At 49.8% G+C, this 27,296-nt stretch overlaps 1 protein-coding gene across 4 annotated transcripts; it reads right to left on the bottom strand.

The window, feature by feature from the left end:
- On the bottom strand, positions 1-24,430 carry CHST7 (carbohydrate sulfotransferase 7). Of its 4 annotated transcripts, none has more exons than XM_058713963.1 (2): positions 22,708-24,427; positions 1-523 (listed from the first exon to the last, which is right to left on the bottom strand). In XM_058713963.1, the coding sequence occupies exon 1, from the start codon at positions 24,198-24,200 to the stop codon at positions 22,740-22,742; it is 1,461 nt and encodes a 486-aa protein (XP_058569946.1). In that variant the 5' UTR covers positions 24,201-24,427; the 3' UTR covers positions 1-523; positions 22,708-22,739. The 4 variants fall into 4 exon arrangements, with proteins under 4 accessions (XP_058569946.1, XP_058569948.1, XP_058569947.1 ...); XM_058713965.1 differs by lacking the exon at positions 1-523 and adding an exon at positions 11,190-12,493 and having other exon boundaries at positions 22,708-24,430; XM_058713964.1 differs by lacking the exon at positions 1-523 and adding an exon at positions 14,538-15,436 and having other exon boundaries at positions 22,708-24,430.
- Between the last annotated feature and the right edge of the window lie 2,866 nt (positions 24,431-27,296).

Below are 27,296 nucleotides of genomic sequence, written 5' to 3'. Positions count from 1 at the left end.
TTGTCGTTAACAATGACCCCGGGGTCATTTAATAGCACAAAAACAAAAACACCAGACAGAAAAACTTGAAAGCAAAATCTTGTTTCGGGTCCGTAGGGTTCTCCCACCCCAGGGAGAGAAATTACTTTTCAAAAATTGGTTTGGGGGCAGGTGTAAGGGGGGGGGGCTATTTGAAGAAAAGCCGAATGAGTCCACTTTAAACCAAATTGCATCTCTTCTTTGTCCCGAGAACGCGCTGTTGCAACGGCTCCAGAAGAGGCAGGTTCGGGCTGGGAACTCAAGCTCTTCCTATTTTATGGGCATAATTATCCACATTGTGCGGTCACTTCCTTACTGAAAACTGCGTTGCAACCAACGCATCGGTCATTATCTAAGAACTCACGATATCCCCGCGCTGCAGAATTGCACAGCCGTGGGTACCAAGCCAAGTCGCAGCCTGTGACAGCGTGAGACACCGCCTCCACAGTGTGGCTTCTCCGGTGCTGGGGCAACATGCTGAGCGCCCCGGTTCATGGTGACTGACCTGGAAGGGAAGGAACAAAGGACGTTTGAACTTCAGGACACAGAAATCCACAGACAGAAAAGCCTGTTGAACCCTGACGGCGTAAAGGCCTCTTAAACATGAAGCCTGTGACCTTCCGTATGGAAGCTGCATCATCCAGTGCTGGGAATCCACACCGAGGCAGTAACTGTCATTTCTGCTTTGTGAGGACAGGCCAGGAGAAAATGTGGCCCAAGAGGTGTTTGGTGAGGATAAAGATAGGAGAACGATGGGCACCCCCGTCCGCATGACTGCGTTTTCTGCAACTGCTGCTGGAGGGGGCACCTGTTGGGAAGAGAACGTTCTTCTTTTTTTTCTTTAATGTTTATTTTTGAGACAGAGAGAGCACAAGCGGGGTAGGGGCAGAGAGAAAGGGAGACAGGGAATCTGAAGCAGGCTCCAGGCTCTGAGCTGTCAGCACAGAGCCCGATGCGGTGAGATCGTGACCTGAGCCGAAGTCGGACCTTCAACCGACTGAGCCACCCAGGCGCCCCGAGAAGAGAACTTTCTGAGACCAGCTGCGTAGAGCGGGGGAAGGCCTGGGATCAGAGCAGTACCTTCAGGCACTGACCACGGCACCCTCCATCCTTCACACGTGCATGATAAATCATGCCAACAAGAGTCGGCTGTTCCCTGAAACGGGGGCTGTCTGTAGGCAACAAGTCCAGCTTCCTACTTTGCGGCATCTGAACTTTACTCTTTGTCTCCTTACAATACCCTGCGCTAGTCCTGCCACCAGTTTCTTGCTCCCTTGTGATCCTTCCCCTTGCCCTGGCCATGTGCCAGATTTGACATTATGTTTCAACGTGCTGAAACTGGCCATCGGCTCAAGAGGATTAGTGACGCCGAGCCTGGGGAAAGAAGCGTCTTCAAGATGACGAAACGTGTGCCGTAAAGATTCACACGGACAAGGTAATTTCGGGGCGCCTGGTTGGCTCAGTCGGTTCAGCGTCTGACTCTTTGGTTTTGGCTCAGGTCATGATCTCACGGATTTGTGAGTTCAAGCCCCGAGTCAGGCTGTGTGCGGACCGCTCACAGCCTGCTCGGGATTCTCTCTCTCAAAAAATCAATAAATATATATAAAAAAAAAAATTTCCAGAAGGGTTAGCGCTAGTTCCAGATAAGCCAGAGTAAATGCCCTTCTCCTTATTCCTTGTACAAAGTTTAACTACAATCCCCGCACATGATATGTAAGACAGAGATAAAACTCTAAACGGTGGGGGAAAGAAGGTGGAGCGACCACAGACAATAAGGGACGACGGAGCCATGAGTTCCCTGGGTTGCCTTTCTGTTTCCCCTGTGTCCCGGAATAGACACTGAAGATGCCAGCAGGCCGGAAACGTAAATGGTCACACACACACACACACACACACACACACACACACACAATCCCCCCTCCTGTCAGCAGAGGCCCAGGGGAAGCTAGGACTTCTAGATTACCGCCCCCACCTGCCAGGAACCAGGTGGTGCACCCCTTCCTCCCCCAGCAGTGTCCGCGGAGACCTGCTAAAATAGATGTAAATAAAATTCAGAGATTCAAATGTATCCCAAATAGGATACAATTTAAAAACCACTTGGGGCGCCTGGGTGGCGCAGTCGGTTAAGCGTCCGACTTCAGCCAGGTCACGATCTCGCGGTCCGTGAGTTCGAGCCACACGTCAGGCTCTGGGCTGATGGCTCGGAGCCTGGAGCCTGTTTCGGATTCTGTGTCTCCCTCTCTCTCTGCCCCTCCCCCATTCATGCTCTGTCTCTCTCTGTCCCAAAAATAAATAAAAAACGTTGAAAAAAAAATTTAAAACAAAAACAAAAACAAAAACAAAAAACCACTTGTCCGGGCACCTGGGTAGCTGAGTTAAGCGTCCACCTTCGGCTCAGGTCATGATCTCGTGGCTCATGGGTTTGAGCCCCCACTTAGGCTCTGTGCTGACAACTTGGAGCCTGCTTGGGATTCTCTCTCCCTCTCTCTCTGCCTCCCCCCTGCTCACACTTGCTCGCTTGCTCTCTCAAAATAAACATGAAGGGAAAAAAATACACTGCAGGGGTGCCTGGGTGGCTCAGTCACTTAAGTGTCCAACTTCGGCTCAGGTCATGATCTCATGGTTTGTGGGTTCGAACCCCATGTCAGAGCCCACTTGGGATCCTCTGTTCCCCCCTCTCTGTATGCCCCTCCCCCACTCATGCTCTTTCTCTCTCTCTCTCTCTCCCCTCCCCCTCTCTCTCAAAAACAAATAAACATTTAAAAAATCACTTATCGAGCCAAGAACCAGGGAAATTTCAACTTGAATGAGAAAAGGTAAGTGACAGGTGCCAACACTGAACCAACACAGACTCTGGAATTATCTGCAAATGATGTTAAGCCACTCTCATAACTATGCTTCAGTTAGCCATCAGGAACACGCTTGATACAAATTTAAAAATAGAAATTCTTGGCAGGAAAATATTTTTTAAAAAAGAACCAAATGGAAAGTTTAGAGCTGTCAAGTACAATAACCAAAATTGTAAAAGCCTACTAGATGGGGGGCACCTGGGTGGCTCAGTCGGTTAAATGTCTGACTCTCGATTTTGGCTCAGGTCACGATCTCACAGTTTGTGACCAAGTTGGACTCTGTGCTGACAGCTCAGAGCCTGCTTAGGATTCTCTCCCTCCTCTCTGCCCCTCCCCGACTCGTGCTTGCTCACACACGCACTCTGTCTCTCAACATAGACATTAAAAAAAACACTGCAGGGGCACCTGGGTGGCTCATTCAGTTGAGCGTCCGACTTCGGCTCAGGTCATGATCTCACAGCTCGTGGGTTCGAGCCCCCTGTCGGGCTCTGTGGCGACAGCCCGGAGCCTGGAGCCTGGAGCCTGCTTCAGATTCTGTGTCTCCCCCTCTGTCTGCCCCTCCCCGGCTTGTACTCTTTCTCTCTCAAAAATAAATAAACTTTAAAAAAAACCTGCAAATAAGATGAATTTTTTTTTAATTTTTTTAACGTTTATTTATTTTTGAGAGAGAGAGAGAGCATGAACAGGGGAGGGTCAGAGAAAGGGGGAGACACAGAACCCGAAGCAGGCTCCAGGCCCCGAGCTGTCAGCGCAGAGCCCGACGCGGGGCTCAAAATCATGAACCGTGAGTTCATGACCTGAGCTGAAGTCAAACGCTCAACTGACTGAGCCACCCAGGCGCCCCGAAGATGAATTTTTTTTTAAATATTCAAGTAACTAACAGGAAGGCACAAAAAGGGAAATGGGAACAAAAAACAGGGAACAAACACTAATCAAGTTTTATAAATGGCAAATTGAAGCCCTATAATATCAATAATAACATTAAGTATCAGTGGTCTAAGTTCACAGATACACAAAAAGAGATGAGCTGCGGTGCCTGGGTGGCTCTGTCGGTTAAGTATCCAACTCTTGATTTTGGCTCGGGTCGTGATCTCACGGTTGTGAGATCGAGCCCTGAGTCAGGCTCCAAGCTGGGTGTGGAGCCTAAGACTCTCTCTGTCCCTCTCCCACTGCCCCTCCCCAATTCTCCAGTGTGTGTGCTCTTGCTCTCTCTCTCTCTCTCAAAAAGAACAAAAACAAAACCAAAAAGAGACCAGTAGAATGGTTTTAAAAACATGACCCAACTATATGCTGTCTACAAGAAATTCACTTCAAATACCTTATAGGTAGGTCGAAAAGTCAAAGAATGAAAAGGATTAAGCCATACAAACATTAATTGAAAGGGGAATCGGTGGTGCGAGACCCAGACACTTGCCACAGAGGGGTCTAGTGAGCTGCTGCCATAGCCAAGTCCAAGGTCACCAAGCAGCTTACAGGTTTTCAGGTTGCAGTGGTGCTAAAAGTGGGGGATCGTTCAGGTCAAGTAAAGAACAAGTGCTTTGAAACAACAATGCCATCATTTCGGAATTTCTACAGGTGGTTCGAGGAAATTACTACAGTTATTGAAATTGTGTGAAAACTGATGACTTGGTTGATAAATTGCTACTTTTAAAATAAATTTTGTTTGAAGTTTATTTGAGAGAGAGAGAGAGAGACACAGCGCAGGCAGGGGAGGGGCAGAGCGAGAGGGAGACTGAGAATCCCAAGCGGGCTCTGCTTGGAGCCCGATGTGGGGCTCGAACTCACGAAACCGTGAGATCCTGACCTGAGCTGAAACCAAGAGTCGGACGCTCAACTGACTGAGCCACCCAGGTGCCCCAATAAATTGCTACTTTTAAATAATGATCAGACAAACAGGAATTCGATAGTGGTGATCAATGTACAGCCTTCCGAATGTGCTGAAAGCCATTGAATCGAACACTTTCAAGGGTGAACTCTGTGGTATGTGAATTCCATCTCAATTTTTAAAAATCAGAAAAAAGGAGGAATGGTTATATTAATATCTGGTAAAAATAAACCTTGGAGCAAAGAAAATTACCAGGGACAGCAAAGGACAGTATGTAATGGTAAAAGGTTGAACCCACCAACAAGATAGCAATCCTAAATGTGTATATATGCAGCAAACGACAGAACTTCTTTTTTTTTTTTTTTTTTTGTCAACATTTTTTATTTATTTTTGGGACAGAGAAAGACAGAGCATGAACGGGGGAGGGGCAGAGAGAGAGGGAGACACAGAATCGGAAGCAGGCTCCAGGCTCCGAGCCGTCAGCCCAGAGCCCGACGCGGGGCTCGAACTCACGGACCGCGAGATCGTGACCTGGCTGAAGTCGGACGCTTAACCGACTGCGCCACCCAGGCGCCCCAGAACTTCAATTTTTTAAAAGCAAAACCTGAAAGAACAGAAAGGAGAAATTGACATGCTCACATCTATAGTGGGACACGTCAGTACTTCTCTCTCTAACAAGTGATACAATTCACTAGACAGAAAATCAACAATGATATAGAGGAACGAAATAATACCATCAACCAAGCAAGACTGAATTGACATTTATGCAACATTCCACCTAATAACAATAGAAACACATTCTTTTTGAGCACGCAGGGAACATTCACCACCTAGACCATATCCTGGTTCATAAGACAAACCTGAACAAATTTCACAGAATTGAAATGATAATACAGAGTGTGTTCTCTAATGATGAATCAAACTAAGAATCTATAGTAGAAAAAGAGCAAGAAATTTTCTAGACCCTTGGAAATTAAAGAACACACTTGTAAATAATCTGCGGAATATTAAACAACACCAATATATTGAATTAAAATGAATACACAACATATCAAAATTTGTGAGACACAGACACTAGTAGTGCTGAGAAGGAAATTTATAGTATTAGATGCTTTACTGGAAATGATGTAAGGTCTCAGATGGATGATCAACACCCACCTCAAAAAACAAGATGAAAATAAATACAAGAAATCAGTAAAACCGAAAACAGAAAAACGTTAGAGAAAATCCATGAAACAAAGCTGGTTCTTTGAAAAGATTAAAAATTAGATAAATCTTGGGGTTCCTGGGTGGCTCAGTCGGTTAAATTGTCTGACTTCGGCTCAGGTCACGATCTCAAGGTTTGTGAGTTTGAGCCCTGCATCGGGCTCTCTGTTGTAGCGTGGGATCCTGTCTCCCTCTCTGTGCCCTTCCATCCCCTCTTTCTCTCAAAAATAAATAAACATTAAAAAATTTTTTTAACTTTTTAAAAATATTTATTTTTTTTTGAGACAGAGACAGAGCATGAACAGGGGAGGGGCAGAGAGAGAGGGAGACACGGAATCCGAAGCAGGCTCCAGGCTCTGAGCTGTCAGCACAGAGCCCAACGCGGGGCTCGAACTCACGAACAATGAGATCACGACCTGAGCCGAAGTCGGATGCTCAACCGACTGAGCCACCCAGGCGCCCCTAGATTAAAAAAATTTTTTTAAGATATGTTGTGTATGTGTGTGTGTGTGTGTGTGTGTATTTTTTTTTAAATTTTTTTTTCAACGTTTTTTATTTATTTTTGGGACAGAGAGAGACAGAGCATGAACGGGGGAGGGGCAGAGAGAGAGGGAGGCACAGAAGCGGAAACAGGCTCCAGGCTCTGAGCCATCAGCCCAGAGCCTGACGCGGGGCTCGAACTCACGGACCGCGAGATCGTGACCTGGCTGAAGTCGGACGCTTAACCGACTGCGCCACCCAGGCGCCCCGTGTGTGTATTTTTTTGTGCGTGTATGTGTGTATATATAGATACACACACAAACATACACATACAATGGAATATTAACCAGAAGAAATGAGATCTTGCCATACGTGACAACATGGATGGACCTAAAGGGTATTATTGCTAAGTGAGATAAGTCAGAGAAAGACAAATACTGTGTAATCTAAAAAAGTAAAGGTACAAACAAAACACATTCATATTGAGACCAAACAGGTGGTTACCAGAGGAAAGGGGGTGGGGTGGGGGAATCGGTGACATAGGTGAAGGGGACTAAGGACACTGAATTTCCAGTGATAAAATAACTAAGTCACAGGCATGCAAAGGACAGCATAGGGAACGTAGTCAATAATATTTTGTAATAACGCTGCATGGTGACAGATGGTGACTATACTTATCATGGAGATCACTTTGTAATGTATATACATGTCGACTCATGGGGCGCCTGGGTGGCGCAGTCAGTTAAGCGTCCGACTTCAGCCAGGTCATGATCTCGCGGTCCGTGAGTTCGAGCCCTGCGTCAGGCTCTGGGCTGATGGCTCGGAGCCTGGAGCCTGTTTCCGCTTCTGTGTCTCCCTCTCTCTCTGCCCCTCCCCCGTTCATGCTCTGTCTCTCTCCGTCCCAAAAATAAATAAAAAACGTTGAAAAAAATTTTTTTAAAAATTTATACATGTCGACTCTTAATACTGGAACCTAAGACTTCAATTTAAAAAAAGACCTACTCTGTATGATAACACGAAGGAGATGATTTTTTTTATTTATTTATTTAATTTCAGAGAGACAGCACATGTGGGAGAGGGGCAGAGAGAGGGGGAGAGAATCGAAGCAGGCTCCGCACTTAACAGTGCAGAGCCGGATGTGGGACTCGAACCGGCAAAACCATGAGATCATGACCTGAGCTGAAACCAAGAGTTGGACGCTTAACTGACTGAGCCACCAAGGGGCCCTGAAAAGAGATAATTTGAAAAAGTTAGTGCAACTAATTTCCAGAATTATAGAGATTTCAGTACATTACTGTTTTGTGAAGCATGTGGAAAAGGGTTGTTTTAAGAAAATGTGGCCTTGAAGTGTGAAGTCTTTCCTTCATGCTCAATTCACAAATTTGCTTGCACTTTTACTTCTTTAAAAATGTTTTAAACATTTTTGAGAGACAGACTGCGAGTGGGGGAGGGGCAGAGAGAGAAGGAGACACCTAATTCGAAGCAGGATCCAGGCTGAGTTCTCAGGACAGAGCCCTACCTGGGGCTCAAACCCACAAACTGAGAGATCATGACCTGAACCGAAGTCAGGCTTGACTGAGCCACTCAGGCGCCCCCACCTTGCGCTTTTAGGAAAAGGATTGTTGGGGCGCCTGGGTGGCTCAGTTGGTTTAAGCATCCGACTTCAGCTCAGGTCGTGGGGGTTGATGCGTTTGAGTCCCCCCATGGGACTCTGCGGTCAGCACTTCAGATCCTCTGTCCCCTCTCTCTGGCCCTCCCCCGCTTGTGCGCACTCTCCCTCTCCGTGTCTTAAAAGAAATAAATAAACTTAAAAATGTATTTAAAGAAACGATTGTTTACTTACAGATTCAAAGTCATACTCCCAAGAGTTGCGTGTATTTTCCCTCAGGTGCGGCAGTTTCCCTGATTATTTAAATGAGCAGCCGGGCCCTAAACGCAGCTGGTTGGCTAGCCTCAGTGCCATCAAAGGGAATGGAGCCTCACTGCGATTGCGATTGCGTGCAGTTGGCTTGGCCCGGGCTCCCTGCCCTCCGGTAGAATAACTCAGGGAGGCACGCGCTTAGCATTTTAATCACACTTCGGCCAACCTTCGAAGCTGGCATGGGGGAGGGGGGAAAATCAACTTCCTGCTGGCTTTCAAGTTTGACGACAGAACGGCCACACCAAATGAACTTGCAGCCCTGCCGCTCTCGGTGGCCTTCCTGGCCCGGCTGGAGTCAGGTACGGCCCCCCCTACCCCCCCCCCAGGGGCACGGGGCAGCTCACTTCCCCCTCCCACTGCATTTGTAGATCGCCGCCCCCTCCCCCCCCTCCCCCGGCCCTTTTCCAAGTTTTTCTTCGTTTCGCCTCCGGAGGTACGCACGTGTCCCGGCCCACACAGTTGTGCCAGGTGAGGCACCCCGGCTTGATCACCCCGAAAGCTGCTTCCCAGATGCTATGAGTCGGTGCGACGACGTGGTGCTTGGGCTGGGGCTGGGGGGGGAGGCTGAGATTTCCGGGTATTCAGCAGGGCCCCGCTATCACGGGTGAATTACTTTCCAGCCCATTGTAACAGCCTTCCTCCTGGATCCCCTCCAGGGCAGACGGGCTGAGGACCGGCGTTAGGCTCCTTTTCAGTGGCCACGAGTGCTCGTGGGGTCTTCTCCCAACACCCCAGCCCGGTCTCACCCTCTGTGGACGGCGTTCCTGACATTATCTGTCAACCCGTTTTTAAGTTTTCTTAACCCTCCTGTTTTAACCCCCAATGGGTGAAATGCGGCGCTAAGGAAAACGGAAATGACTGACAGTGTTTACGACAATAGGGCCATTAAGATTTTTTTTTTTTTTAAGGAAGATGCTTGGGGATGATGTTAAAATAATACTTGAAACCCCAGAAATGTCAAAGGGCAAGCACTCCCTCACTGTGACTCTAAAGAGAAATGTAATAGGAAACATTTAGTTTGCTAATACAACCGCACCCCCCAAATAGCTAGAAATGTACTTAAATAGCATAAACGTTATAAATTATTTCCAGACTTTCCGTCTGACAAATCAAGTGGCAGGGCAGAGGGGGGAGGGGTGTTGCCACTATATTTGCACTAGTGGGATTTAATCCTTGAAGCAACTCTCACTTAAATTGAAAACAGGGACTGAATTTAAAAAAAAAAAAAACCCACAGGGGTGCCTGGGTGGGGCAGTGGGTTAAGCATTGGACTTGGGCTCAGGTCATGATCTCACCCTTCGTGAGTTCAAGTCCGGCACTGGGCTCTGCGCTGACAGCTCGGAGCCTGGAGCCTGCTTCCGATTCTGTGTCTCCCTCTCTCTCTGCCCCTCCCCCGCTCGTGCTCTGTCTCTCAAAAATAAACAAATGTTAAAAATTTTTATTTTCTATTTTTATTTATTTTTAATTTTTTTAATGTTTATTTTTGAGACAGACAGAGCACAAGCGGGGAAGGGGCTGAGAGTGGGAGACACAGAATCTGAAACAGGCTCCAAGGCTCTGAGCTGTCAGCACAGAGCCCGATGCGGGGCTCGAACTCACAGCCCGTGAGATCATGACCTGAGCCGAAATCAGACACTTAACTGACTGAGCCACCCAGGCGCCCCCCAAAAAATTTTTGTAAATAAAAAATAAATTGATAAATTAAAAAAAAAAAACAAAAACGCATGCCTAGGGAGTAGGGGGAGAAACTAGGGGAGAAGCCACTTGCTGGCAGCTGTCCAGGAGCTGAACTGCCCCCCCGCCCCCCTCCCTGCTCACGGTGCGAGAAAAGGACTCACCTCTCCACTCCAGAATTCCAAGGAAAACCTCAACCCATGCGAGTCATTTGGTCAAGCTCCAGAGTCAGCCGGAGCCCAAATTAAATGGCCATTATACTTCCCCAATAGAACGGGATCAAATAATGGCATGTTTCTAGTTTTATTATGCCCACCCCCAGCGAAAAATGTCCCAAGTTTCTGAGCTCGCTTGAGAACAAAATGAATAAAATGTGCTCCAAACCAGTATTTATAAAACTTGGAAACCGCTAAGTCTGCCTAAGTTGGCTTTTGTTTTTTCCTTTCATTGAGCTGCTCCGAGGTCTAGTTTTAATTGGCATACATAATTGCTTTTGTGAGTAAAGTTGTTCCCGACTCAAGTAAAGGAACTGAGTCAGGATCTTAGAACATAGATTTGATTGCCCACCTGCACATGTTTGTCATCTACCAAGTGGGGGGCGGCTCGGGTTAGTGTGGCTAGGAAGTGAGGGAGCTTGGATCTGTCATTCAGGCAGCCCTTTGGCCCCCATAGGGGCTACTGGTCCGTGGAGTTAGCTGCAGGTGGGGGAGGGGGTCCCTGGGGTGCCCCCCCCCCCCGATCAACTTTAGGGTTCACAGGTTAGGATGTCTAGCCAGTATATGGCGTCCGTGCCCATCTCTTCCTGTAGAGTGAGGCACCGTGTCAGCTCTACCCGGATCTAGCCCTGTCCAGAGTTCAGTAGGGGATAAAATGGCCCCATGGCCAAGGGCAGGTTCACGTTGGCACAGGGTGTTGGCGTGGGGAAACCACTCTTCCTCTGGGCCCGTAGGACTGCCGGAAATTGCCATATTTAGGAGCAGGATGTGAATTTTTCCTGAGTTCAAAACTATTTCTCTTTCCCTTTGTTGGGAAATAAAAAGAGAAGAAATGTAAAAGGAATTCAGTAGTGCTGGGAATGCTGTTATCTTTGGGAGAGTGTGCTTGTGTGGGTTTTTTTTCAGCCAACCACCTCCTTTTTTGCGAGATAGTCCCCTTTGCCATCCCTAGCTGGGGGTGGGGTGGGTGAGTGGGGGGGACAGGGCACAGAAAGACAACAAAGGGTAACCTTTTTTATTGTTTGCAGAACCTGAAAAAATGTATTATTTTCCTTTATTACATCCATGTTGGTGATATCCTTCATTAGAGCAAGAAAGGGCCATCTACTTTCATCATGCTTCTAAAATCCGTACATTTAACATATGCCAGCTCTAGGCTGTCTGAAAGGAAGTCCTATTTTTAAAACACTCTTGATTTTAGTAGTTTTGGCTTACTGTTCCCATGATCTCTCTGAAACGGTGACGAGTCCTTTCTCGTAAAGTCTGGTCTCAGCCATGGGGAGAGTGACCTCAAAAGCTCTGGGGTCTTTCTCCCTGCAGCTCACCTGATCTGTCTGGTATGTAAAAACTGCTTCAGTTGGCCTCCTCCCAAGTTCACGCTGGCACCTGCTCCCGACTTCCCTCAGTTTACCACCTTTACAAAAGAACTCACGGTCCTGAGCCCCTACCTGCTCCCTACACCTTAACAAACGTTTCTGTCATGTTCCATTTCTGACTTTTCAGGTAGGCTGGTTCCTCTGCTTCTGGCCTGCTGGTTGCCACGACCAAATGACATTAATCACACCATGTGAATCTCTCCAAGCTGGCCTTCTAGACAGTCTCATTTCCGGCCGGATTTGAGGCATCTGGCCAGCAGGGCCCAGGGACTGCCCTGCGTCCTCATGGCTCGCCCGGTGCCTTCTGGGGCTCCTTTTAGCACTGCTGTCCGAAAGAAAGGCTTAATAGAAAGGGCTTCCATTGCACGCACAAACACACGTCTGCCTCAGTGGCTGTTTCCAGAATGTCGCCCTACAGCAAAGCTCCTTGCTACTCATGTTGATTTCAGGGGAGGGCAGTCTGTTCACTCTGAACGCGGTCATCCTTGAAGTCAGACGTGGTGGTCGCCCTTCACAGCCCCTTAACCCCCTCACTGAGAAATATCCATTATCAGCATCCAGCCCGACGGTCTTTAATGTGAACGAGGGCAGCTGCAGAAGCTGTCACACCCGGATGCTGGCGTGGTGCCTGCGGGGCCGGGGGCGGAGCGGGGGGGGGGGGGGGGTGGTGTAGGCAGGGAGCAAAGCTGAAGGGTTCCAATTCTCATGAAGACATCCCTGAGGTCTGCAACTTTTCTCCAATTGAAACTGCTTCCTGTTCGGCTCCCAAAGGGTTCTCCACTTCCCCATGTTCTTGAACTTGGGCCAGGGCTATTTCTTAGTCCTTACTGTTCTTACTCTATACCGCACCTAGGCAGAAATGTTTCTCTCAATAGAGCCAATTCCTTCAGTTCCACTACAAAGCAAGAGAATGACGAGCCAGGAGACCTCTGAGAGAGAGAGAGGGAGGGAGAGAGAGAGAGAGAGAAAGAAAAAGAGAGAAGTTCATTTCTTTTCTCTTTACTTTAAAAAAATGTTTATTTAGGGACGCCTGGGTGGCTCAGTCGGTTGGGCATCCGACTTCGGCTCAGGTCACGATCTCACGGTTTGTGAGTTCGAGCCCCGCATCAGGTTCTGTGTGGACAGCTCGGAGCCTGGAGCCTGCTTCAGATTCTGTGTCTCCCTCTCTCTCTCTGCCCCTCCCCCACTCATGCTCTGTCTCTCTCTATCTCAGAAATAAATAAAACATTAAAAAAATTTTTTTTAAAGTTTATTTAGAGAGAGTGGGGAAGGGGCAGGGAGAGAGGGAGAGAGAATCCTAAGCACGCTCCACGCAGGGCTCGAACTCACAAACCACAAGACAATGGCCTGAGCCAAAATTGAAAGCCAGATACTTAACCGACTGAGCCACCCAGGTGCCTGGAGAGAGGTTCATTTCTAAGTCACTTTGTTCAGCTGGAACTCAGACCCATAAAAGACCAGTTGTGCGTTTTTCAGTTTCTGGTCTTCTCCGGGCTGTTCATGCTGCCAGCAGCCTGAGAAAAGGCATACTGAGGAATTTTAAGCCAGCTGCTTATAAATGTTTTTTAAAAGCATCGCTCGGACTATTTATATGACATTTGTATTCATGGGAAGAAAATCTCTGCCCAGACTGAAAAAAACCTCTTTGAAAACCCTCTGAATCCTTCCTCAACAACTGCAAAGGGGCATTTGTGCCCTCCCGCTGCCCCAGACAACAAAGAGGGCTCTCAGGAGCACCGAGACCGTGCACAACGGGTTAAACCTTATTTAAAATCAGCCAAATCCCCCCAGTGATAGCATCCCGAAATAGTGGAAGTTCAAAGTCAATAGGTAGAACCCACTGCAACACCACCACAAGGCCAGTCCTAAGCCGGCGGTCACGTGTCTGCCTGGTTTTATATAAAGATGATCATTTTGATTTCACAGTGTACCCAGTCCTTCAGAAGGGATCACGGGAACGACACCTGTCAAATACATGTGGAGTCCAGGAGGCTAAGAAGGTGATTTCGTCGGGGCATCCTGGTCACCACAACCGGACATGTAGGCAATTATTTACGGTCTGAGAGGCGCTGTGGGATCAGAGAGAGCCCGGGCTCTGGGGGGAAGCGTTTTTCTACCCATCACACTAGCCAAGATGAAAAAATTAGGGAAAATCCACGTTGTTGAAAGTCTGGGAAACAGACACTCCCAGAAATGCTGGGAGTGAACACTAGAGCAACTTCAAAGAACTTTACCTCTCAAAATGTAAAAAGTGTGCAAGGTCACCTGTAAAGCCATCCTACTGTAGCGTTTTTCTTAGACACATACTTAACACGCACGATTACAAATGTAGCAATGAGGGGCGCCTGGGTGGCTGAGTCAGTTAAGCGTCCCAACTCTTGATTTCAGCTCAGGTCACGATCTCACAGTTCACGAGATCGAGCCCCGCGTCAGGTTCTGCGCTGACAGCACAGAGCCTGCTTGGGATTCTCTCTCTCTCTCTCTCTTTCTCTGCCTCTCTCTGTCTCCCCAAATAAATAAACATGAAAAAACGTAGCAATGTCACGTTGGGACTGGGAACTAATGAAATATGTTAAAGTACACTCCTATAATGTTTTACCAAGTTTCATTATTTTAGTTCTGTAACCTTTATTAGTTTTTAATTTATTTTTGAGAGAGCGTGCACGCAGGGGACGGGCAGAGAGAGAGGTGGGGACAGCGCATCCAAAGCGGGCTCCACGCTGACAGCACAAGCCCAGTGACGGGCTGGATCTCGTGAACCAAACCGTGAGATCATGACCTGAGCCATCCAGGTGCCCCGATTCCTGTGCCCTTTGTATCATACCTCACACATTAGATTTTGTCACTGGATTAGTGGAAGCAGAGGAATCCAGTTCACGATTTTCTGAAACACTGGCACAAAAAAGGTAAGAGAACAGTGCCTTAGAAAAGATTCTTCGTAAAAGATCCTCAGAAAAACCCCTAAACAAAAGCTAAAGAATCATGAAGTTTAATCTGAATAGGTAAAAACTTATTACAGCAAGCTGGTACTAAGTTTCTTGCTTAAGCCCATAAATCTTTCCCTAAACGTTACTGATCCTCTAAAGGATAAGTGCATGAACTCAGCAGTACGTTATGACACTGCTAGCTGCTGGAACATTCCACAGAAAAACAGAAAATAATTTTGTAAGAACATAATGGCAACCATCAGCAGCCGGTATTCTCAGACTTTCAAATTCCTGAAAGCATATACAATTTTAGTCTCGAAACAGTCAACATTTTTTAAAAATCCAGCTTTCAGAATGAAAAGCAACCTCCCCTCCCGTCTTTTCACCAGCACAGAGATACTGAAAGAGTTCCTAAAAATGTCCCTAAATAGCTTATGGAAAGAAAAATATGGCTTTGTATTTATTTTTGAAAACTTTTTAAATGTTTATTTTTTGAGAGAGAGTGAGCGAGTGTGCATGTGAGTGTGGGAGGGGCAGAGAGAGAGGGAGACACAGAATCCAAAGCAGGCTCCAGGCTCCAAGCTGTCCGCACAGAGCCGGACGTGGAGCTCGAACCCACGAACCACGGGATCAAGACTTAAGCCAAAGTCAGACACTTAACTGACTGAGCCACCCAGGGGCCCCGCCCTCATATTTATTAAATGCAATCACTACTGAGACTCTCCAAAACACAGGTGACATCCGTGCCCTCGGCTGGTGGCCACGGGCTGGCGAAGAGAGAATGTACAGCCGCCGACGAATTCCCCGGGGGTGTTCTGTCCAGCGCCGGACTTCGAGGACTTGCCCAAAATAGCGATTTAGAATCTGGAACTTGTGACTTCTCTCCACCCTCTTCTTCAGAGTCACGTTCTTGATTACTCTCATCAGAGCCGTCATGTTTCTGGACTTAAGCAGATGGAAGCAAAAATGCATGATAGCATGGAAATTGGTGCAGCCACTACGGAAACCAGTATGGCAGTTCCTTGAAAAAGGTAAACCCACAACCGCCACATGATCGGGGAAGTCTACTTCTGGGTATTTCTCCAGAGGAAACAAAAACACTAACTCAAAAAGATACCTGCACCTCCGTGTTCACTGTGGCATTATTTACAATAGAGGAATGCATAAAGAAACTACGGCTTAGATATACACGACGGAGGATTATTCAGCCACAAACCACAAGGGAATCTCGTCATTTGCGAGAATATGGATGGCCCTTGAGAACATCATGCTTATGAAATAAGTCAGATGGAAAAAAGACAAATACTGTATGATCTTACTTATGTGGGGAATCCAAAAACAAACACACTCAGAGAGAGAGCAGGTTGGTACTTTCCAGAGCCAGGCGGGCGAAATGGGTGAAAGGGGTCAAAACGCACAAACTTCCAGGTATAAAATAAATAAGTCGTGGACATGCAGTATGGTACACTTGAAAGTTGGTAAGAGAGTAGATCTTAAAAGTTCTCATCAGAAGAAAACAAATTAACTACAAGCGGAGGCAGACGTTAACTAGACTGTGATCGCTTCACGATGTACGCAAATATTGAATCAGTAGTCGTTCACCTGAAACTAACACGGTGTCCTATGTCAATTACCTCTCAATTAGAAATGTTTTTTTTTAATTTTTTTTTTTTAATTTTTTTTAACGTTTATTTATTTTTGAGACAGAAAGAGACAGAGCATGAACGGGGGAGGGTCAGAGAGAGAGGGAGACACAGAATCCGAAGCAGGCTCCAGGCTCTGAGCTGTCAGCACAGAGCCCGACGCGGGGCTCGAACTCACGGACCGCGAGATCATGACCTGAGCCGAAGTCGGCCGCTCAACCGACTGAGCCACCCAGGCGCCCCACTCAATTAGAAATGTTTTAAGGAAATAAAAATAAGAAGACTGAACTAGACCGCAAAGGCTAACTATGTTTGATTTCACATAAAACGTTTCTAGACAGATACCCCAAGACATGTCTGTCTTCTAGGAAACACATGTGGTTGCTTCTGGGAAGTAAGACTGGCGGGTTATTTTAAGTTTTAAGCTCTTTCTCCACCGTGTGCTTATGTTATTTGTAAAATAATTTTAGATGCTAGTTTCAAGATAGAGAGCACCTGATTACAATCCTCCGGCTGTGTTATCCTTGACAATTACCCAACCTCTCTGAGCTGGTTTCACCATCCAAAAATGGGGATACTGTGTACTTCATAAAGCTGAGGTGAAGACACACTCAGACAACACGCATTAAGCATGTAACAGTGCACAAACTAGGCACGCAATAAATGTCGCCTCCCCTCAGCTCCAAGAAGCCCTGAAAATCCTCTTGACCTCCTCTTCTTACTGGTAAGAACACTAAAGCCAAAAAAGGTTTAGGGACTTGCCCAAGGTCAGTCAAGAAGTAACCACGGAGCTCCTGGGTGGCTCAGTAGATTAATCGTCCGACTTCGGCTCAGGTCATGATCTCACGGTTTGTGAGTTTGAACCCCGTGTCAGGTTCTGTGCTGACAGCTCAGAGCCTGGAGCCTGCTTCAGATTCTGTCTCCCTCCCTCTCTGCCTCTCTCTCTCTCTCTCTGTCTCAAAAATAAACATTAAATTTTTTTTTAAAAAAAGAAGTAACCACGAGAGGGGTGCCTGGGTGGCTCAATCGGTTAAGCATCTGATTCTCGGTTTTGGCTGAGGTCATGATCTCACGGTTTGTGAGTTGAAGCCCCGCATCAGCTCTCTGCCCACTTTGGATCCTCTGCCACACCCCCCCCTCCCCGCCGACTCTCTCTCACAAAAATAAATAAACATTTAAAAAAAAGAGGTAACCAGAAGGGCCAGGCTCAAAATCCTGGGTTCCTGCACCTTAACACAAAAACGGATTTTCATATGTGCCAAGAAATGACTTGGTTACTACCTTATGGCCACACCTCACTTCGCAGGAGCAGCCTCCTCCCCCTGCCTCACCTGCCACACTTGACTGAGTCTGGATTTTTCCTAAACACCAAATCCACCATCAACTGAGGGGGTCCTGCTTGGGAAGGCAGCCCCACCCACAGGGGAGCTCGGAGAATGTCTTGATCAGAGGCAGCACTAACCTCACAAGGGGACATTAAGGATTTGGATGTGGACGGGTTTTAAAAACCTGTTTCACCTTTCAGTGCCTGGGTGGCTCAGTTGGTTACGCATCCAACGTGGGCCGGGGTCATGATCTCATTGTTCTTGAGTTGGAGCCCCACACTGGGCTCTCTGCTACTGGTGCAGGAGCCTGCTTCGGATGCTCTGACTTCCTGTCTTCCCCTCCCTAGCGTGTGCTCTCTCTCTCCATCTCCCTCTCTCTCAAAAAAAAAAAATATTAAAAAAAATGCTTTGTTGGGGATTTGGTGGTGGCTGGTCATTTCTTTTTCTGTCTGGATAGTGTCCTTAGAAAGCTTTCTGATCGTTGGGTTATTAGTTTACAGCACGCTTACCTCCTTTTCTAAATTCATTCAAAGGGCCCATCTATATCTTGTCAAGAACAAAGACCAGGGTGTCTTTTATTTTATTTATTTTGAGAGAGAGAGAGAGTGTGTGTGCATGGGAAGGGGTAGAGAGAGAGGGAGAGAGAGAATCCCAAGCAGGCTCCACACTGGCAGCCCAATGAGGACTCGAACTCGGAACGGTGAGATCATGACCCCAGCCAAAACCAAGAGTTGGACGCTTAACTGACTGAGCCACCCAGGCACCCTAAGACCAAAGGCCGCTTAAATGCCTACAGGAATGACATCTTGGGGCTTCCCAAGGGCAGAAATGAAAGGGAGACACGCTGAAAAAGACAGGATAGCACATGGGTCTGTTTGGAATAGCACCGGATCGCGGGCACAATGATGGATTATTAAGTAAGAAGCTAGAGACAACAAAGCATTCGAAGGAATGGGAGAGAGTGGTAAACGGGGCCATGAATAATTGAAGATGTTTTTCCCTTTCCATATTAACACCCTCCAGCTTCTTGGAACCTCAGAGCTCCAAGTGCCTTTACTTAAATTGCTGTGGCCCACAGTTCTCTGCTCATCAACAGCCCTTCAGTCCCTATCTGGATCTTGTTCCAGGGGCAAGAGCACCGCCTGGGCGATGACCCATGACCAGTCCAGGTCCCACCGTGGTTCTCAACTTTGGCCGCACAGTACAATCCCCTGGGGAGCTTTTAAAACACCCCAGTGCCTCGGGGCCCCTGGGTGGCTCAGTCGGTTGGGCATCTGACTTTGCCTCAAGTTGCGATCTCATTGTGAGTTTGAACCCCGCATTGGGCTCCGTGCTGCGGGCTCGGAGCCTGGAGCCTGCTTCAGATTCTGTGTCTCCCCCTCTCTCTGCCCCTCCCCAACTCGCGATCTGTGTCTTTCTGTCTCAACTATAAATAAACATTAAAAAAATAAGTAAATAAAACATTCCAGTGCCTGGACCCCACCCCACACCCGTAAAATCAGAATATCTAGGAGTGGAGTTCAGGTACTAGCATTTGAAAATCAACCAATCAATCAAGCTCCTCAGGTGAAGGTACTGTTCGGGGGTGCTGAGAATCTCGGGTCTAAGCCGATCACAAGGAGCCCCCTCCTTTTCCCCAATTAATGGGCTAGTGCCGGTCACGTGACCAAGTGCTAGCCAGTGAGAGGTCAAAGGAAGTCGGCTGGGGGTGGGGGTTCTGGGACGGTTTTATAACCAGATTGAAGGAGAGACAGGCGAGGGAAAACTCCTCCACCCCTTCCTTACCCGCTAACCAGCTTCCTTCCTGCATTTTAACAACGCTGCAGCGTCCTTGTGTGAGGAAGTGATGCTCGTTGCCGAGGCTATGGTCTTGTAGCCTTATCCTTGGGAGGATAAGCTGGTAAGTGAAAGCCGAGAAGGTGGAAAAGATGGAATAGTCCTTGGGGACTCGGGTTGATGGCGCTCTGGTCCCCACCCAGCCTGGAAAAAAAGTGCACTCCCTCCCTCCCTGCCAGATCCTGGCTGTCCAGGATGGACCATCCAGAAGGTACTCGGGTGAACTGACGCGGAGCACCCTCCTCCCTTCACTGCTGAGCTTAGGGGTGTCACCAGCTAGACCCCGATGCCTGACTTTTACTGTCACCTGCATGTACTCACTGACCTTAGTTCCACATTTTCCCTTAAACTCTTCTTTCCAGCTTCTCTCTTAGGCAAATGGGAACCAAAACCACCCTGACCGGTTTGAGCCTAACCCCTCCCCACTCGCACCTGTGGACCCCGGAGCGACCTCTAAAATGACCTACAACTATCAGTACCTCATTGTAATATAAAGTCTCCGCCCAAGGAGGAGCATAAGCCTCATTGACATAACATACAGGGCGTGGATACACATGTTTCCTTAAGGCGCATGCGAAGCCGCGCACGGCGACACCTGCCCCCCCCCCCAAACCAGGCTCCCCCATCTAAATATTTGTCCTGACTCTTGGGGAGTCATGGCTTTGGAAGTTATTCCCGTGCTCTCCTTACTTGATGCAAATAAAGTTTCCCTTGTGCAACAACTCCACCCGGTGTGTTTGCGACTCAGCAAGGAGCAAACCCCCCTTGGTTCTTGGTCGGGTCACAGGGCACGCAGGTCACAGGGCACGCGATGATGTCCCATGTGAAGGACAGCCAGGGGGAAGGTGAATAGGTGCCGTGGGCAGCCCGGAGACGTTTTATGGATTTGTCCAGTGGCTGGAACTCACTAACAATAAAGCTAATTGTGTCTCCCACTCCAGCCTGGCCGGAGTGCCAAAGGTACCGCCAGGGGAAGCCAAGGGGCCCAGAGAAGGAGAGATTCTGAGCTCTGGGGTCTAACACCAAGGCTACCCCACCCTCCCCAGCCCTGGTGTGACTTTGGGCAGGTCACCTGGCTTCTGTGAGTCCTGGATTCGTCATCTGTAAAACTGATGATAGACCAAAGTAATGGCACGTGTACAGTGCTTACTTAGCTCGATGCATGGCATGTGAGGATCCATCCCCTTCCCTAGAGCAGGGCGTGACAGGTTTTTGGAAAGTCCTGGCCAGCGACGTTACCTTTCTAGGAACCAGGAATACATGCATTTTAACAAATCCACTGTTTCGTTGGGGGTGACATGGTAGCGGCCGATAATTTCAGCAGAAGTGTGGGAAGGAGGGCTCAGTCACTAACGTGCGGAAGAGCCTAAAGCTTGCTCCCAAATGTCCCTGCAAAGGGAGCCTCGTTGGCCTTCCAAACAGCAGCACCAGCGTCTGCTCCATAATCACTGTTACCAACACGGATTCTAGCTTCCTAGAGGATGAAGATTATACACTCTGTCCTCCTCTCTGTTCTCTTTCTTACCTTGCCCCAGCCAGAGCTGAATAACTGATAGTAAAAATGAAAACCATAAAGGTTTCTGAGAGATAGTTCTTTTTTAAAGTTTATTTATTTTGAGAGAGAGAGAAAGAGAGCATGCGAGCCAGGAAGGGACAGGGAGAGAAAGCAAGAGAGAGAAAGAGAATCCCAAGCAGGCCCTGAGCTGTCAGCACAGAGCCCAATGTGGGGCTCAAACCCACAAACTGTGCGATCATAACCTGAGCCATCACTTAAAAGACTGAGCCACCCAGGCACCCCCCCCCCCCCTTTCTTAAAGTCATAAAATGCTGCAGAATTCGTCCTGGAGAGGCTTTCTTCCCTCAGGCCTGAGAGAGAGGGTGAGGGGCTGGTTCATTACTTACATCTGCAAAAACAGGATTAGCAGATGAAAGGATGTTTTTGTTAAGACGTGACAAGTCACACTATGCCTTACCTTCCTCTGCTCTGGAAATCAGGAAAGAACACAGACTTCCTAGCAATTACAGAAACTGACCCAGAAAACCACTTGATTGCTGGGAGCAAACTCGCTCTGCAACCCTGGTCTATTAAAGAACAACAAAATCCATCTTTATTAACATCTTCCACTTTGTCCTCAGAGCTTCATCCCAGGGGAATACTGAATTACACCATAAAATAATGAATGGAAACTGAAGTCACTTCCGCCCTCGAGGCTTGGCTTTTCCTCCTCCTCCTCCGGACTGCACAGCGCAGAAGGCTGCACCCTCCCAAGGCACAGAGTTGCACTCAGTTTGGGGAAACACGTTCCCATGCCACTAACTAGACCCCTAAGGTCAGCATCATGCAGAACAAACTCTTCCCTCAGCCCAACCATGTACGGACACTGAACACATTTTGAGGTCATTTATGACCCATCTTAGCGTCTTACGACACATGCTTTATAGAGAAAGAACAAAAAATCGAGGGTGGGGGCTGTCTTTTCACAGCCAAAGGTGCTACTGTCCCTCTAAAGGTTCCATCTCTCAAAGGGATGCGGCAGAATGCGGGAAGCCCGGCGCTAAGGTCTTGTGGGCACTAGAGGAAGCTGACCAGGCAGCTTTTGTGACCTGATGTGAATGGGATGTGGTCAAATATCCTGCAAACGCCAGCCTTTGGGGGGCGGGGGGAAGGAAAATGCTACAGGAGCCAGGAGAAAGCAGAGTCCATTCTTTGCGACCATACCAGACCCTGAGACACACACACGTGCAAAAACCGTTTCAAGAGAGGCCTTTGTGCACCTGTATGCTTGGTAACTTAGAAGGAAAGCCCTGGAGCTGAGCATTAGAGAGAGACAGAGAGTAAGTATGAAACAGATTAGGGGTAGGGAGGAGAGGAGCCCATAACTGTGCACCAAACCCCGCTTTGGGCTTTCTCCGTGTTGCCAAGTTTCCCCACAGGACAGAGCGGTGTCAAGGTTAAAAAAAAAAAACCAACAACAAAAAAACAGCTTCAAATAGTCCCCGAAATCCGATACTTTTCATGTCAATTTCCAGTCTCAAGTTCCATTATGACTGTTTCAAATCTTTGCTCTCTTCAGACCTCTTCCCTCCTCTCCCTCTCTTCCCCCTCCCTCTCCTCGCCCCATGCTCAACAGGTGACCGACCTTACCTCCTACTTCATAGAGGGAACCTATTTTCCCCCTCAGCCAAACTTAACCCCCTCCCTCTCGTCGCACGGCCCTCCTCGGAGGGGGCAAGTGGCTAAGCTGGAGATCCCGAGACTCTTCCAAATTCTACCAGCAGCGCTTTCCCACCCGCTCGAATCTATTCAGACACGGTGAGATCTGGGATGGCACCCACCCCCACTTCCCCCCCCCCCCACCCCCCGCAGGCTGGTCTGAGCTCCCCAGAGGCCCTTCCCTAGCCCGAACCTTACCCGGATCCGTCCCGGGGGCGCACGACGGGGGGCTACGTGGCGCCGTCGGCCTCGGTCTCCAGCGGCTTCTCCTCATCCACAGGCGGCTCCAGGTCGTCGTCCTCTCCGCTGCGAGGATAGGCCAGCAGACGCATGGCTGGAGCGCAGGCCGCCTCCACCTGGCGCACCTGCTCTCGGCTCAGGCGCTCCCTCCAGGCGTGCACGGCCTCGCGGGCATCGCGCGCCGACAGGTGGAAGGGTCTGTCTGCGCCGTAGGCCGCGCCCCGCGTCATGTTGAGCGCGAAGGCTTCGAGGGCGGCGAGAGCGCGCAGCCCGGAGAAGCGCAGCAGGCGGCGCAGCTGGGTGCGCGGCTGCCGCACCAGGTCCTCGTAGCGCAGCCTCAGGTAGCGGCGCCGCAGCCAGGCGGGCGCTCCGCGCGCGAACAAGAGATCGCGCAGCCAGGCTTCGCAGATGACCTCGAGCGCGCCGGTCAGGAAGAAGTCGGCGCGCGGTGCGGCGGGCAGGGCGCGGGACTGGCCCCCGGGCCGAGCGCCCACGCCGTGCGCCAGCAGCACGCGGTGGAAGCGGTCGCCCCGCTGGCGGGTGCGCAGCACCTGGATGCTCTCGCGCAGCAGCCCCTGCCTGGACTTGAGGCGCGAGTTGTGCACGGCCCGTGGATCACGGAAAAGCTGCACCACCTTCAGGTTGAGGCCGGGGTCACGCAACAGAGGCACCAGCACACCCAGGTCGAGGAGGCGCACGTCCTTGATGACCACCACCGGATACTTGCGGCACTCGGCCTCCAGGGCGCGTAGAGCCACGGGCGGGCAGCTGCGCTCGCAGGCGGCATCTTCGACGAGGCCGACCTCGGCGCGGGCACGGGGCGCGCCGGGGCAAAGCGGCGGCGAGCAGATGACCTTGTTGGTCCGCCAGCGGAAGAGGGCGGCCGTGGTGAGATTGGCCGCGCCCGGGGCGCGCGCGGCGGGGTCCCCGGGCGGCGAATAGAGCCGCAGCACCGAGAAGTCGCAGCGGAAGAGGGAGCGCAGCATGTCGCGCAGCGCGCCCTGCAGGCTCTCGGCGTCGCCCGGATACAGCGCCTGCCATAGATGCCACATGGGCTCGTACAAGTAGAAAACGTCCGGGTGCTGGTTAAAGAGCTCGCCCAAGAACGACGAGCCGGTGCGCCAGGTGGCATGCACGTAGATGTGCTGCTTCTCGCGAGACACCGCCTCCGCGACATCGCCGCTGAGGTTGCCCGGGGACGGGGGGGACGGGCCCGCGCCCCCCGAGGCAGCCGGCCGCCCCTCGGCGCCCTGCTCGCGCTCGTCCGCCGCCGCCGCCTCCAAGCTCCACACTCCCAGGCTGTGCTGCAGGCCCGGGCAGTGCCCCGCGCCCTTGTCGCCGTCGCGGCCGCCGTCCAGTACGGAGGGGACGAGCAGCAGCACCAGCGTGTAGAGCACCAACAGCAGCGCAAACTTGCAGTACTCCCGGCGCCGCCGCCGCCGGCCCTTCATCGTTCACCGAGCCCCCCACCCTGCGAGCGGGTGGGGCGCCCGTCCTCTCCCCTTCCTCACAAATCCCGTCCCGAGCCCGCTCCTCCGGCCTCTTCGGGGCCCTCTGCGCCGGGAGGAGCGGAGCCACCCGCGCCCTGCATCCACAAGGGGAAACTTGGGAGGCGATGGTGCTGGTGTCGGCGCCCCTGCCCTCTCTCGGCTCAGCCGCTGGAGAGCCGCCTATTGGCTGGTTTGGCAGCCGCCCGCCCCGCCTTCGACCTCGCAGCTTCTCCCCGCCTCCTCACCCGCCCGGGATCGCCCAGGGCTCTGCCAGATCTGGGCGGGGTTGCTGCGGGGTGGGGACGGTGGTTGGGGCGCACCGAGCCAGACCCCACCTTTCCCCAGCTCCTCCGTAGTGAAGTCAAGTCTTCAGGAATCGACTTCAGGCAAGGGAGGGGCTCGTGTGTACAGAATGTACCCAGTGACGGGACGTGGACCCCACCCGGAGAACTCCACCGACTCTTCTGTTTTATGTCCCCCGCCTGGTCGTCTCTGTCGTAGGCAGACTCGCCCCACACTATTTAGAGCGGGGCTCCTGGTCACTATCCACATCCAGCGTCCCCGTCGGCCCCCGGGGTGGGTGTTCCTGAGTTCTGGATGGGAACACTTCTCCGCTAAGATAAAGATACGCAATTGCACGCTGCATGGTGGACCGGAGGAATCGGAGGCTGCGTATTCACGTAGCGCAATTAATTGGTCAGGAGGAGCCTTTGTGAAGTGTTGTGTTCCTTAGGGTTTTGCCCGCTGAGGGCTATGCACCTTTTCAGACACCAAAGATCAGTTTTTCTCATTTGTAAAATGCAGATGATTTTTAGCACCCCCGTACGTCCTCATCTTGTGAGATTGGGGGGGGGGGGGCACCTGTTACCGCTGCATAACCTAGCCCGTTCTGACACGTGAGCGAAAGACATTTACAGAACTAGAGTGGTAGGATGGTGGACTGTCTCGGGAGATCAGTGTTTAAAAGGACCCATAAGCAGGGATATGTACTCAAGGATGGATGAAAACGTGACAGGAAGTCCGAGAAGCAGATTGAAGTTCCTGAAATCTAAAAGAGAACTAAAAAGGATAATTTTGCTCTGTTTCAGCAGGATAGTGAACACCCCTTGGAGGAAGCTGTTGTAAGGTTAATGGAAGATAGAAAGCAAATCTGCTCACCTTCACCTGGGGAAGGTGTTCCAATTGGAAAAGTAAGAACATCGCCAGAGATCTCTGATCTTTTTCATCACAGAAACTATTCCACCTCTGAAATCGTTAGCTGAAGCATCCTGCTGTCTGCCCACACTTTGCCTCTCCCTAGCCATTCGTTCAAATCCTCTCTGTTCCCCAGCCTCATTGACCACTGCGTCCACTTTGGTCTCAGTTTTTCGTATTCGGCAAAGAGACCCCAGACCATTGTTTTAATAACGCTTCTGCCAATAACCTAAACTCCCTGACCTTCTGGCTTTTCATTACTACTCATTTGGCAACAGCTCCCCACCCCCACCCCGCCCCGTTTAAACCCTGCCTTGGGCTTTCCCTGTGCCTGCAAACACAGTTGCAAGAAGTTTCCCCACAGGGCAGATAAGTCATAATAGTCAACCTGAAGTGGTCCCTGAAATCCTACACTTTCCACGTCAATTCCTAGTCTTGGGTTCCATTATGACTATTCAAACCTGGTCTGCTCACCTCAGACCTCTGATATCCCTCTTTTCACCCTCTCCCCTGTTGTCAACAAATGAACTTCCCTCCTACTACATAGAGAAAATGAAACTATTAGAGTCTCTCACTTTCCACTATAGAGCCATATATCCACTTACCTCTGTCCCCATCTTCTCTTTGGTGGCAGAGATATTATTTTCCAATATTAAAGTATAACTTTTTCCTTCCCTATATTTTTACTTTTCCCTCCTCTCCTCTTTTAAGCAACTGGATGGCTCCCTGCTCACCTGAAGGGAGGGATGTGGCTGGGCAAAATGCAAAAAGTCTCTGGTATTTTTTTCCAAAAGCCTAAACTCCAGGCGCGGAGGGTGTGGTCGGTTTTTAAAATAGCCACAAATTTTTCCCCTCCTCTCACTGCGCCCTTTGGCAGTGTCTGTCTACACTGACTCTGGGGAAAGAGCAGAACTCTACTGGCTCTTCCCCTGGGTTGGGGGTGGGTGAAGGGAGAGAGAAGTCTCTGGGCCCCACGGCAAAAAGCACCTGAGCTCTTCTTCCTGACAGTGAGTCAGGGAAGAGCAGAACTCATGGAGTAGCTGTATGGTTCATCTCGACAGATGATCGGAGGCACTATCCCAAACGTTCCCGGGCCCCAGATGCAACTTGGAGGCAGCAGAAGGGTCGCAGAGACACTGTAGGTGACATTTCAGAGGCACCTATGTGGACCAAGACCCAATGATCCTAAGACCCCAGGTCTATGGCACAACCCTAGGAGTAGGGAAACCCTAGGAATTACCAAGGCAAATTGCCCAGCAGAAAGCTCAATCAGAAATGAAGTTGTTTTCTGGGGTACTTGGGTAGCTCAGTTGATTGGATGTCTGACTTCAGCTCAGGTCACGATCTTGTGGTTGGTGGGTTCGAGCCCCACATTGGGCTTGCTGGCTGTCAGCACAGAGCCTGCTTCGGATCCTCTGTCCCCCTCTCTCTGCCCCTTCCCCGCTTGTGCTATCTCAAAAATAAACATTTAAAAGATTTTTTTTTAAGAAATAAAGTTGTTTTCTGGGAGGTACCGGCTTCCAGTTATGGAATGAATAAATCACGGGAATGAAAGGCACAGTGTGGGGAATATAGTCAATGGAATCATAATGGCATTGTATGGTGACAGCTGGTAGTTACCCTTGTGGTGAGCACAGCATAATGGATAGCACTGTCAGTCACTACGCCATACACCTGAAACTAATGTAACGTTGTGTGTCACCTATAGTTCAATTGAAGAAAAGAAAAGGAAAGAAAAGGTGGTTTTCTGTAAAGTGACTTCTAGCACACCTAATTTAGTAGACCCCCCCCCCTTTTTTTTTCCTTTCTGGGACAATCGCATATGCCCAGTCCCTGCTCTCAATCACCACCTCTCTTTCCTGT

The sequence above is a fragment of the Neofelis nebulosa genome, chromosome X (assembly GCF_028018385.1).
Source record: "Neofelis nebulosa isolate mNeoNeb1 chromosome X, mNeoNeb1.pri, whole genome shotgun sequence".
NCBI lineage: Eukaryota > Metazoa > Chordata > Mammalia > Carnivora > Felidae > Neofelis > Neofelis nebulosa.
The sequence above is the reverse complement of the archived record's forward strand: the minus strand, read 5'-3'. Positions and strand labels throughout refer to the sequence as shown.

What these genes read in the sequence shown, in the direction of transcription:
- CHST7 (XM_058713965.1), bottom strand. Translation starts at nt 24,200, where the DNA reads ATGAAGGGCCGGCGGCGGCGGCGCCGGGAGTACTGCAAGTTTGCGCTG.